Source organism: Mesitornis unicolor, unplaced genomic scaffold (assembly GCF_000695765.1).
Source record: "Mesitornis unicolor isolate BGI_N332 unplaced genomic scaffold, ASM69576v1 scaffold25002, whole genome shotgun sequence".
Lineage (NCBI taxonomy): Eukaryota > Metazoa > Chordata > Aves > Mesitornithiformes > Mesitornithidae > Mesitornis > Mesitornis unicolor.
In genome coordinates this window covers 27,462-41,659 of record NW_010170182.1, presented here as the reverse complement: position 1 = coordinate 41,659, position 14,198 = coordinate 27,462, and the positions used below count along the sequence as shown (strand labels likewise).

Below are 14,198 nucleotides of genomic sequence, written 5' to 3'. Positions count from 1 at the left end.
CAAGCTGTTTCTCAGTCATTCACTTGGAACTGGAAAAAAAAGGAAACCACCAAAGGACTGCACCACTTTAAACTTCCTATCAACAGAAGACAGGTAAACTTGGTAAGTCTTCCACCTCAAAAACACCATCAGACACACTGCGGCACAGCCTTTGCCCTGTTTCTGCACCTTAAAGGCCATTATTCAGTATTCCAGCTCTGTGAGCAGTGGGCACACACGAAGGCATGCAGTCTGTTATCTTGCTCAGATAACAAGACTAACGGCTCTAAAACCTTCTAAGCAACTGCCTGTAAATCAGGTCCTGCATCTGGCAGGAGACACCTGTCTCTGATTTTGAGCCTCTGCTGCTTTTTTCTTCTCCTGTTCCTCCGCCTTCTTCCGCTCCTCTTTTAGCTCCTTGTATCTCCATTTAGGAATCTGCAAATAGGGGTCATCCTTTGCACTGCTCCTCCTCCTCGCCTTTTCTGGCTGGAAGGTGGGTGGAGGAGCCTTGCTGATACGGACTTTGGGGATGACAAATCCCGGCCTGACACTGCTCCGTCTAAGCAGGTGGAGTGGCAAGAGGCTCGCTTTCCTGGTGGCTACAACGTTCATTTGAGAGACTGCAAGGCTGATGGGCTGCAGGCTGGCTCGCCGGTCCTTCTTCTTGGGGATCAGTGTGACTTTGGAGTTCTGGAATAGCTTCTCGTAGCTGCTAAAGTGGTCTTTGTCCTGAGAGCGGATCTCCTCGGCTCTCTGCTTCCTAAGGATTTCTTGCACAGCCAGTCTGCGTTTCCCCACAGAAGGCGGACTGCCTGGGCACACTGTCCGGCATGACAGAGCAATGAAAGGACTGCTCAAGCTCGTTGTCACCTTCACCATATGATCGAGAACCCCATCTTCTTCTGGGCCGTAGAAAGAGCGGAATGAGATAGCCGCCCTCACGCACTCAGAAATCCTCTGCAAACAGCTTTTTGGCTCTGCAGCCTTGGCAAGAAGTTCCTTCATCTTTGGCCATTCTGGTTTATATTGATCACAAATCTGTTCCGGGCATGGTCTGTCCATCAGCTTTTGCATGATGAAGGCAGATTCTGATCTTCCTGTGAAACAAGCCCATTCCCATGAAGTCAGTCCACGGCTTGGGTCAGTCGTATGAACATTTGCCCCTCAAAGAAAAGAAAAACAATTAGTGTTAATTAATGAAACTGCCCACACTTTTGTTGCTATGATCGCAGTTGAATCTCAAAGATCTCAAAGGCAGCAGGGTTTAACAAAGTTCCTGACTGCAGAAGCACCAGACAAACCAATGAGGGGAGGAACAAAGTAATACAAGGACAAGTCCTCCTGTTCCACTAGACTGTATTTGAACTATCCTACCCAAATTTCCTATCCCTGAATCCCATTTCAGGCTAGCCTCTTGTCCTTTCCCCTTCTTAATACTTGCCTGAGTCTTCGGTCCTCCGCACTACAGCTGACTCGGAAAACAGCAGATTACATGGAATTTTCTTCTTTGTTGTGCACATAACAGAAAAGGATTTACTGAAGGAAGTGCTTTTAAAGGAATTGTCTCCAAATATTAACTTTAATGAACAATATGCTCTGCTTGTAAACAAGCAAGAGGCATAGACAGCTGCTTACCATTATCTTCAAGAAAAATACATGTCAGCTGTGATATGGTGCAGCTGTGGGACCTTGGATCAGACTTGTGCAAAAAGAACTGTGTGAGAAAGCACTCACTGAGCTTGGGGCTGGCACCAAAGCTCAGGCACCCAGCTCTGGTCCTTGCCTGAGCTATGTTGCAGCTGTGTCTGTGCCTGGCCACACACCTTTCTGATATGGACCCTGACCCACAGACTCAATTTCTTGTTTTGACCTCAGACCTACCTTGTCTCTATGGACTTGCCTTGTCACCATGGACTTGCCTGGCAATCACTGCAATACTGTCTGATCCTGGTTATTGTCACCAGTCCTGTTCTGTTTCTTCAAGCAGAGCCTTCGCTGATGAAACTAGTGTCTCTGTGTGTCTTGCTGTCACCCTTGGCTCACCTCTCTTTGAGGAGATGCCCTACATCCCTGCTACATCCCTGACAGATGTGTCTCGGAAACTTTATCTCAGGAAACAATACTACGGAGTATTGAAATCCCAGTCTTTCAATAGAAATCGATACTGACTTTGTACCCTGTATCACAAAATCCCTTCTACAGCATGATTTACTATAGCAGTATCAATGCCCCTTTTTAAATGTGATAGCAGTCTTACTGAACTAATTGCCATCTCAGTGTAAGCATAGCCCATAGATTTTCTTTTAGGAAAACTACATTTGCCACTTGCTTTGATTTTCCTACAAAAGTTACACTGAAGATATTTTTCAGCACAACTAGCTTGAATACATCTGCCCCTCTGGGATATCAATATCTTATTTGATTAAAAAGGTTTAATGTCCCTTGGGATGCAGAACTGACATCCTGAGTTTAAAGACAGGGAGTGAAAGAGCTCAGACATTTGTTAGTAACCTGTTTTATACACAGTATTTAAAGCCCAGCCTCTAGATCCATAGCCACCCTGATGACTTAGTAAAGCAGCACTGAGTTTATACTGGAGATTACAGCAGGGCTTGAGACGTGAATTACAGCTGGGGTTCCTGTGGCCCCGCTGGGGCTGGCTCGCTTGCCGAGTGCTGGCAGCAGCACGGTCCTGGCAGCGCAGCAGCCTGTGACAAACTGCTGATGAGCGACCGGGTTCCCTCCTTGCCCGCTGCGCACTCATGGATAGCAAATGCACATGTTCCAAAGACTCACTTCGAAAGAGCAAACATCATGGCCAAGTGTTTCAGAGTGCCTTAATCTTGTAGTGATTGACCTTGGCCACCCTCCAGGAACTCAAATTTTGGAAAGAGCAGTCACTTTGACAATCCAGCTTCAACCATCTGTCGCACACTGCCATTACCTCTTCCCCATCTGACTGTTATCCATGCTTAGGTGGCCAGAAAGGTGAGTTATTTTCCTTTACTGACTCCTGCATTGCCAAAAGTAAGCGCCCATCAATAGAGGCCTTACCCAAGTCACTAAACAAGTACTGGGTTTAAAAACCTCCTGGCTGTAACTCTTTTCTAAAGACACACACCTGCTTTGTAGCTGTGAAAATGACCCCACAGCTGACTATGAGTGTTTTCCCCCTGTATTTCCATGCATTCTTACATTTTAACATAGAATTTTGAGGGTTTATTTCTGAAATTTATTTGTTCATCAAGTCTTCTAATAACAATTTCTTTCACCTTTTCTTCAGCAAACCAACACTTCATTGTCAGCAGCCACTCAGTATCCCTTAAGCCCCAAACTACTTTTAAATCCATTCTATCCCTACATTTCACCAGATTGTACCATGCTAAAAAACAATCCGATATTAAAATGGATGCAGGCAATTTACCACGATTCCTTTGTGGCCCTTATTTTGAGCTAAAAATGTGAGGACCTGCAAAATACTCAACAAAACATGTATATAAACTGCAATTTAGAAATTCAGAGTATATTAGCTCTACACCTCTTTAGCTAATGGATGATCTTTAGTATCCTCACTATATCTGATGCACAAATAGGCTGATATAGCTTTCTGTAGGTAAACTCAATGTGAAGGTTAACAAAGCCATTTTCTGGCTGGCTAAATGTTTGTTCTCCCAAATATTCTGTTTTCTTATGAATCATGAAAATGAGAAGGTGGCTATTCAGATGCTAGAGGGAGCAACCACATAGTGAACTTTGCTATCAATACTTTTTGTACAAGAAGTGTAGTAACAAGGACTGATTTATCTACAGACATGAAAGGGTTGTGAAATAGCTTCTAGTGACCAAAACAGAAAGAACAAGCTTCCATCAGATCTCCAGTGATAATGATAGAAAGTCATGATACTGTAAGGTCAATTTGACAAGTCATAAGGTCTTAAGATTGAAGTTTCACTTTAAGTGTTAATTTATAATGGGCACTGGAAAATTCTGAACTATCATTCACACAAAGCATGTGTTAGTCTAGAAAGTGCATCTCTGTCTAGAAGTACTCTAACTCTGACAGTCCTTGTGTAATTTTGTTTCATAAAAATTTAACTCCAAAATGAGTGACTCAGTTCCAAAGCCTTGATTTCAGTATTAGAGGCTACAGAACCTTGCAGAAAATAACATGCTGGTTAACACATCATCCAAATATTCTGCGCTATATCAACATCTAGGAACTGGATATTATGAAAATGAATGAAAGTAATATCACTATGCTTGATAAATGCCTGTGACTTAAAATATCCAGATTATGAAGGGTTAGACTTCTGTGACAGCAAAATGACTGAAAAAACTAATTATTCAAGATCTCTCTCAGTGAAATGGACCTGTAGGATTCTTTCTCTAGACAGTAACAAATTCACATGAAATCTGTTTTCATTTCCATAATATTAAATTTGTGTCAAATATCTGCAACCGTAATACATGAATATATACTCTTACATGCTAGTTATTTAATTACTAGCTAATAATTTACACATACCAATTAATATAATAAAAACATACAGCATTGTGGCTAAAAGGTGCTGTATGCCGGGACTGCTCCTGTAGAGGCTGTTGCCCCAATGCTTCTCACCCTTCTGAGTTTTGTCTCCAGGAACCCTTCACCTCCCAAAACATAGAGCTGGAAGTTCAACCACAGGCAAGAGCCAACAGCAAAAAATGTATCTCCTATTCTCAAATACGAAGAGAGGCAGATGGGCAGAGATGGACCTGCTCACTCTCTGTTCCACAACTCCCTCCCTGCAACAGATACAGACCTGCTGGTGCCCTGTTGCTATAAATCTGGAGACCAAACTCAGATCTGTAGAGAGGTTAGAAAGAGAGGTTATTCCCAAATTCCCCACCATGGTCTCCTGTGGGATATGAACCCCACACCCAACTGTCCTGACAGCAACCAGAGCCCAGCGTTCTCCACTCTGTGCCCCAGTACGTTCCATGGTTGAAGGGAGAGGTGGAGGTCACTGTCACACCCACAGAGCTGGCAGCAAGAGACCTACCTGTCTTTCCCAGCTTTGTCATGAACTTCATTAACTCCTTGTCTGTAAATCTTGATGATCACACTCCCCAAAGTCTCCTGGAGACAATGAATCTCACCCTTAGAGAGACCCTGGATGAGTTCCCATAGGCAAACTGAGCACTCCTGCACCTGCAGCACACGGCTTCACCACCTTGTCTAGGACTTATTTAAAAGCTGCACCCATTTCCAGGGAAGGCTTCACCACATCTCTCAAACACCCCAAGAGCAAATTTTCTTGGTGTTTGTGTGTGTCCGTCTAGTGTTTACAGGTAGGGGATGATGAAGAAGCAGCAAAGCACTTTGCATACCTGCCAACATCAAGGCTTTCACACATTCAGTTCGGCCCTGCATCGCAGATTTCATCAGTGCTGTGAATCCAAATGCATTCCTCTTCTCAACATCAAGCCCAGGAAAATAGTTCAACAAATAGTTTGTAATGGTTATGTGACCTTTAAAGAAATGAAAAAGCAGAGAAAATATGTCACAGAATTAAGGTGCTGTCTCAAGGTTAAACCAAAAAATACTCCTGCAGGTTTGATAACTGGAAAAATGCAGATAACTAGTAAGATCTCTTTTCTTTGTATCCTCTTCCACTCATAGTCATTAGCCTTAGGGTTAAGTGGCACTGACTTGTGATCAGTGTTGGGCTAGGAGCCTGGACACCTGCATTCCCATCTTCTCTTAAGCTGCTTTCTGAAAAGGCACTTTAAGGTAAGGGAGTAATTGAAAACCAGAAATGGTCACTCTGAGGTTGCAAGGGGCCTCAGTTTCTTGACTCAGTGAGTAGCACTGCAAAGGGAATTCCTACAGCTTGTGAAAGGAAGACCCATCACTTGGGTGAAATGACTGCAAAGGTTCAGCTTTTTCACTCCCCTGGTAAATTTGAGCCTTGTTTTCATGGTGCTTCGTTAAAAAGTGCTTACATGAGGTAGTTCCAGCCAATAATACTAACAAACCGTGCCAGGCCTGATACGAGACAAAGAAATATTTTGCGTAGAATCCCACGTTTTTATTTTTCCATCTGACAGTGTAGTGTCACTTGTCTACTCTCCAGCCATAGGAAAATGGGGCTGACGTTCAGTGTTGTTAGTAAGATAAATGACTTGAGTTCTGTTTCTAAAAGCAACTGTTGTTGCCATCCATGTGCCTTGTACGCCAGGATAACTGGTGTCAGCAAGGGTGTATTGAGTAGCTGAAGACATCTCTGGCTAAATGGTTGGAAGACCAATTAAAACATCAAGTTTTTATAATTGGACTAGCAGAACAAGACGAGCATCTAGCACCATTATGACTCATTCAAAACAGTTTTCCCTTCACTTGTCATTCATTTTATGATGCTTTGATGCTTTATAAAATAATGCAGTCTGTCAGGCAGCTGCAACAATCACAATTTAATTACTAGGAGCTGTAAAAATACTCTCTCATCTCACTCTGCAGTCCAGCTGAATATTCTGTGATGCATGTCATTCAAATTAATCTAGAAATGTTACTGAAGCAGATTATCATTCATACAGGACAATTTTTTAAGTGTATAGTGTCACATCTGGTGCAGATTTCATCAACAATCACTTTGTACTAACACAGTCCTGCATTCACTTTTGAAATCAGATCAAGAAAATCTTTACCAATTAATCTAAGATATTTGTCTAGGTGCTACTCTTCATCTCTTAGAATTTGCTGGAAGATGCTACCTTCAGGTCCTGAAACCTGAGCAGGTGTAGAGATAGCACAGATCAGTTTAGCAATGCCAGAGTCAGAGTGATTCAAATAAGAAGTTCCCTGTACTTCTCGCGGCCTGATGCAAATGAAATATAAAGAAACAGCAAACCACAACAAGCTGAACAAAGCAAAAGTGAACTGGGTTTAGGGCAGGATCAAGTGACCGAGTCCTGCTTACTCAATACAGAGGTTTCAGCTTCACTGACTTTATGGCATAAGATCAAATCCTAACAGAGTATCAGTTACTACCAGGAGAATCTTTCTCCCTAAAATGTTTGCAGAACATGCTCCGTTTTATCCATATACAGTGTGCATCTTCATGAGGGTTTTGGAACAGCCGAAATAGTGCTTTTTGACCACAGAAACTAGAGACAGGAACTGAAACAAAGAGAAATTATAAGATAGAAGATTTTTCAGCAGTTTTTACATTACTAAAGATGTACTTCCCTTTGTCAAAAGCATAGCTGCAGTAAAAGACATTTTGAAAATCTGGAATGATCCTAAGAGTCAATCCTGAAAAACCTTCCTCAGCCAAAACTCTTCAGGGGGCTACAGATGGCCTCAAATGAGAAAGGGAAAAAATCCGCAATAAGATAACAAAGAAAAATGAAGAGGTTTGTAATTCTCAGAAGTTTTGCATCTCAGCGATTCCTGAAAACCACTTCAGTTTTAATCCACAGGAGCTTCTGTCCTCTGAGGTTTGCTTCAAATTTTGAGTTCAAACAGATATCAAATTCAAAGCAAAACGCAGCTGCCAAGTTTTTGTTCAAACTCTGTCATGTGCTTTTGATTTAAGACCATAAAGTTTGCTTCAGTTCTCCTGTGTCTGGGCCAACTAAAAGTGTACATATAAATTGTAAACCGGGTGAGTCTTCCATGATTTAAAGTCTGCTATGAAAGCCATATGCAGCTCTAAAATAAACTGGCCTGGCCTTAGCCAACTTGGTCATACTGAATTCGCATCAGGCTTTTGTTGTTTGTAAGCCAGATCTATCTTCTATCAGAACTGGCATGCTAAGGGCTCGCCTTGTGAGCCATATTTACAGATCAGCACAGATGTCTATAGGAGCATAATTCACTTAATTCCCACCACAGAGGAAACACCTATAATGATGACAATATTACCTAATAATCTATGGAATACAGGCAGAAGGTTAAGCTGCATAGTAAGGAAGATGCTCTACCATATAAGATCACAATTTCAAATTGTACCGCAAAAAGCCTGAGTTTGGTCCATGGGTGGTGAATGCTTTCTGACAGATGGGTGAAACCGAAGACACCCAGAACCTGTCATGCTCTGGGTGCTTCAGGTGTCTGTGTTCCAGTGTCTCTCTTAATAAGCAGAAACAGGCATAACTCATCATTTTGCATTCCCAGCTCTACAGCCTTGCCCCAGACTGGTCCCTGTAACATAAAACATCTATACTTTGTGAGCAAATACGACTCTCCCTAAACACCACTGTATGCCAGTTACCATAATACGCTGTCACTGATGTAACTCTGTCCTCAGCAGCAGCAGAACTGAGAAAAAATGTTAATGTAAATTTCCTCCCTTTTTTAAAATCACTCTCCTTCCTTCCTTTCTTTCCACTTGTTATTTCAGCTTCTTGTTTGTATCAGTTTTCCATTTTTCCTGCATTGTCCCTGTGCTGACATTTAATGATCCTGTTTCTGCTTTAACAGCATCACCACCCATTTCTGGGCACCATCTGCTGCAGGCTACAACAAATGTGCAGTTTTGGAAGGCAAGCTCTCTTTGAGAGGCGATCCCACTTCTGTAAGAAATACTGAGAGAGCAAGCAAACAGATCAGTTTTCAAATCTGTAATTTACTCACTAAGCAGAGGCAAGTGTGGATTTTAAACTCCTCTAGCAAAAGTAAAGAGGCCTCCCTGTTATCTCCCTTAGTGTCTGTAACTTGTGTTACAGATGCAGACTCTGAAACACATGGAACGAAGCCTCAGGACCACAAAGTCTTTCCCATCCAGCTACACTTTAGGGTCTGGCCATACCTGATAGCCCACCTGGTCATAACAGAAATGGCAGTGCTTTCTGAAACCTTCTCACATCACCTTACAAAAAAGCAGAAATAATGTGGATTTGCTATTAGACTTTCCATAGGAAAAGCAGTACTTTTGGTGTAAATAACCCTGATCTCTCAGAATACTTTATTTTGAACAAAAAATTATTATTTCCACAGCCTGAGGGTAAAAAAACCCAAGCAAATCTTCCACTAAAGGGAAGCTCAAATAAGCTTTGTTTTCAGTTCTTTATAATACACTGCTCAGTGTTACTACTTAACATTCAGCAATAATTAAGCAGCATCTATTGCAGCATAGCTCCTCTAGTTGCAGTGTTAACCTCACAGTAATCTCTATTAACACTACAGCAGTATCTCGTTATAATGAATTAAATAACTGGTGTCAACACTGCAGCTCAGGATTATCACAGGCAGGGGAAAACATCCAAGTTGTTAGGAGTTTGTATAAGCTTCTGCTGACTACAGTCATTTCCCATTGCTTTGAGGATCAATAGCAAGTACTGGCAGAGAGTGTCAAGTGAATGTCAGGCCTCTGGATTAATTCTGAGCTCATTATCATCAGTTATGAAGGTCAAGCAGAGTCAGTGTTAATGTTTAACCTTTTATAGTCCAAATTTATATTAGGGAAGACATACAAAAGTAGGTTAGAGTTTTGGAGACTTCTTTGCTTTCTTTGGAAAGCTGATACACTCATGACTTTGCTATGAATGCAACTACCATGGTCTCTATTCTTTCTTCCAGTATTCAAGACCTACCTCACAGAGACTTCTTTAGCAGAGATCACTTTTTGGTACACCACAAAGCAAAGTTTGGTAGTACCTGGTAATGTCTAGTGGCAATATTACTAAATTAAAATAAAAACCTAACTGCTCCAATCTTTAGACACAGCTAGTAATGTCCACTGATACTGCCTGATGGAAATTGATTTCCTCCATCCAGCCATGGTCTGGGAGGTAATACTATGTCCCATGAACTCTCAGGAACATCCTACTTTCTTCATCAGTGACAAGACATGATAAAGACCAAATATGCATTTCCTTGTAAAGTGATTGCCTTTGAGGAGCATGCTTGAGGGATGCAGAGGAAACATGGATGCAGAGCCAGGCAGCCCTTGGAACAGCTTTTAGACCATGAAGTGATGGCCCCTTGGTCAAATTTTTCCTCATTCACATGCTACAGCATTTCATTAACACTTCTAAGAGAAAACTACAGCTTCCTTTAAAGGTTAAAGCACAGTGTTACACTTTTAACAGAAATAATCAACTGATTGCTTTTTAATTGTACATTTGAAACTAGTAATTCTTTTGGGAGCATCCTTTATGTTTATGTGATCTGTTACACTTGTTCACAGAATATTACCATGCTGCGTGGGATAAAAGAAAACCTGGGGATAAACTGCTCTCATGCCAGTCTGCGTCAGGATTAACATGGTCAATGTCAATATAATCAGTGTGTTACAAAAGCAGCATTGGCAAACACTGAACCCTGTGGAGACTATATAAATAGGGTTGGTATTTTTAGTTTGAGCTATGGAGTTGTTGAAAAAAGTCTTAGCAGCTAAGACATTTTTTAATGATTATAGGTTTTCCTACAGTCAGCAATTACTACAGGCCCAGCGAGGTAGGTGCAACAAGCATGAGAAAAGTGATGCTACGAAAACTAATACAGCACATTATATGACTGCAATGTTGACTGGTTGCTTTCCAGAGCAAACACAGGAAAATAAACTTAAAGGACCAAAGTAGTATAGTACTGCACATCTGGGGCAAAATTTCCTTTATTTTTAAATTAAAATGGTTAATGGCATCTACTAGAAATGTATATCTTATTCGGTCTAAATCCATTGGATAAATATTATTGTAGATTCAAAGAAAACCATGACAAACTTTTTTGGGAGTGGGCTTGGCTGGGATTACCTTATGCAGACGAATCTGACAAAATCCTAAAAGTAAGCGCCACAACACACACTCCTCCTAATTCTCTGTATGTAAGAGGGGAAATAAAGAGCCTTACCTGCCTGTGCAGCTGTAATTAGAGCCGTGTTCCCTTCGTTGTCCTGCCAGTTCACATCAAGGTGAGGGCATTGTGCTAAGGCTATTACAACATCCACATAACCTTGGTAACAGGCAACGATAAGACCATTCTGTAAGTAAAATATAGAGAGAGTTAAGTTTATCAGACTCAGAAAAGTTCAATGAGGAAGTGCACAAGTCTGCTTTTTTCATTCATTTTTTTGTCAGACTGAAGAATTGAAAAGGTATCAGCATAACTAGTGATTAGTTTCAGGCACAATGTTCAGATCCAAAATGCCACTTTTTATCTCTCCTCCTTGGAGAGTAACATTCGGTATTCCTCAGAAATACCTAAGAGAGTAGATATTGTATTATATTATGCTACCTGGAAAGTAACTGTTTATAAATGGCTTATGCTTATATGGCTATATACTCTATAACCAAATGAGAATAAATCAGCTTTTATTATATAATAAAATGAACTCAGCAGGTAAGATGTACTGGACCTGATCTGAATATTAATTCTCAGAAAAACAACTACTTGTTCTCTGAAGGGTAAGTGGTAGGCAGGAGTTTTGTCCACACTGTCTGCTGCTATCTCAAATACTTCAGGTTTCCCATTAGAACCAGACCTTTTTTATAATCATAAATAAAATAAAATAAATCAGTTTTTAGAGTTCCTGTTTAATGTGCTTTATGACAGCTGAAAGCTGTAAAACTTCCAGGAGGAAGCCAAGCCACAATGAAAAGCTTATAACTCAGCCCGGTACCCAGCTAGCGCTTCACTCCAGAGCGGCAAACTGACAGCTTCCCTAAAATACGTCAGAATACACTTGTCATTAATTAAACAGAACTACAGTACTTAATCCTGGCTGCTCACTTGACCACTAGGATTAAAACCACTCTCTCCAGTCTTCAGGATTACTTGGGCAGCCCAATGTTCATCTGTCCGAGGCTGATGGGTGTAGGGGAGAGCAGGTGCAGATAAATCTTGCGCTACCTCTGTATTGCCAACGCATGACTCAGTTTTCTTGAGCTCAGCATCAGTATGTAACTATTGAAAAGCTAAGAGCAGAGACACAGATCTCAGCCTTTCTGGTAACCCTGCCTGCCTAAAACGCACTCACATAGACATGCTGCAAGTTTATACACACAGAAGACCAACAAGGAGGAGAAACCTGTGATGAAAACTGAATAGCCCACTCTGACTCCTCTGTCATTTTTCTAAGCCTTTTCTTGCCTAAACACTCCCCCTATTTCTCTTCCTTGTGGACACTACTGAGATAGAGACATTTGCCAAAAGACAACAGCTGTGGCTTCTGAGTTATTGTCATTATCACTAGTTAGGTAATATTTCAGTGTCTTGCTCAGTTGTTATTATGGATCATCCTTTTGGCTTAGACAGCAAACAGTTTCATTAAGATACAGAGGCAATGCCAGCAACCCGGGATGCTCACCCCATGGAGGGTATTTCTCAATTACATCTTTTGACAAAATTATTACTCCAATTTCTTTTTTTCTCAGTTCACTCTTGTCCTCAGTATGAAGCAATACCCACCACTGTTTATAAAGACCATCTCCATTTCCTTCTGAAGAACCTGCAAAACTTCAAATCATTCTACTGAAATTGAACAGAGGATTCTGCTTAAAGTCATATATATACATTCACCCACATACATAATTATGACCTGAAATAATATTCACTAAAACTTACGTTCTCTCCTGTCGGGATTGTTCAGATTAATCCTAATTTTACTACAGTGTAATTATTCTTAGCTTTAAAAGAGATTGTGTCAGTGTCCACTTGGTAAGGACTTGAGCATTATTTTAATTCTTTAATAATTTCACCTTTCACCTGATGTTCAGGAGATAAGTCTTTACAACTTCAAAAGCCCTGCAGATTCAAAACATCACCCAGTCACTCAGTAAAACATCAGTTACTAATGACAGCAGAAAACTAAGTATATAATAGTTTGGAGACCTAAAATTCTTGAAAATAAGAAGGGGGATTGTTCACTGAAAAAAGATTGGCATTTTTTAAGAGAGTGGTATTTTCAAGAAGCTGTAACAAGTTATCATCTTTAATGGAAAAAACCTGTTTCACTCAGTATCTGAAGGATATTTTCACAGGGTATTTTTGTTTTCTAAAAATATTTACCAGATGCTTACCAAAAAAAAAAGGCTCATTTTTTTCTCTCTTTAAAAGAAAAACAAACTGTAAAACAGTAAAACAAACAACAAACATTAGCTTTTTATTTGCGAGAGGCTTTTGCGTTACCGTATTTAGGGATTTCTGTCCTACTTATAGCAGGTACCTCCATCAGACAGGGTCTAACACATCTAACACACACACACTGGCATTCTGATTGCAGCAGATACGAGGCACAATCAATCTCAAAATCGATCAACCCTGTTCACTGATCTGAGTTTACAGACCAGAAGGATTACTTAGGTATCAACATTTTCTGAAGTTTATTTTCCACAGATGCTATCAAAGACAGCTTGCTTAAGGAAAGGCAGCAGAGAGTAGGAGCTTTCTGAGGGATTACATGATGCAGTAGCATGGAAAATAATTTTTGGAGGATGGCAGTACGAATCTGAAGTGGTTCAGATAAGAGTATGAGAAGCTGAGGTTTGACGGAGCATGCATGGCACTCCTTGGTTGTGAGAAGCAAAATGAGCAATTGCACAAGGACATAAAAACAAGTCGGTTCACTGCCATATGGTTCCCAGCACCGTCCAGGGCTGTAAAGCTGATGCAAGTGCTCTCTGGTTACCCTCATGGGTTATGTATTTTCATGAAAGCAGTGAGAGACTGCTTTCCTTTACACAACCCTTCCAAATGAGTCAGATATTGAAATAAGGTGCAGGAAGCTACAGCTTTAGAGTGAAAATAGCAATAAACCTCTGGATTTGACGATTATTTCCCAAATCCTGGTTCAATGATACCATGATAATTTGTGGTTTCAGGTTGCTTTTTTTTTTTTCTTTTTGCATCTGTTTCTGGCCCTGTCTGTGTTCTGCTTGCTGAAAGTTAGTACAAGCAGATCAGCCAGGATGCACAATCAATCAATCAATCAATCAATTGCAATGTGAGTTATACCAATAAAAACTATTATCCACAGCCATAACCTCTTTCAACAATCTCAGCTAATAAATATAGCTGATACAAAACTGTTTTCAGCAAACTGCTTTTTGAAGCAATTGGTAAAGCAGTAGCCTGTATCACAGCAGTCTACAGCACGATATAGCTGTACTCTTCAATTTTTTTAAAGATAAAAATAAAGCAGTATAAATGAATTTTACCTAGAAAATTCTGAATCTGAATAATGTGGTTATCCTCAGAAAAGATATGACATTTTACCTCATTAGTGTTCTACCAA

General features: G+C 40.6%; 1 protein-coding gene across 1 annotated transcript; it reads right to left on the bottom strand.

Annotated features, from left to right (window-relative positions):
- Window positions 1-294: 294 nt before the first annotated feature.
- Window positions 295-10,946, bottom strand: ANKRD33B (ankyrin repeat domain 33B; the record flags this gene model as incomplete). Its single annotated transcript, XM_010179613.1, has 3 exons — window positions 295-1,145; window positions 5,353-5,493; window positions 10,817-10,946. Coding segments are annotated over 3 exons (1,122 nt in total), but the record flags the coding sequence as incomplete, so codon positions are not given.
- Between the last annotated feature and the right edge of the window lie 3,252 nt (window positions 10,947-14,198).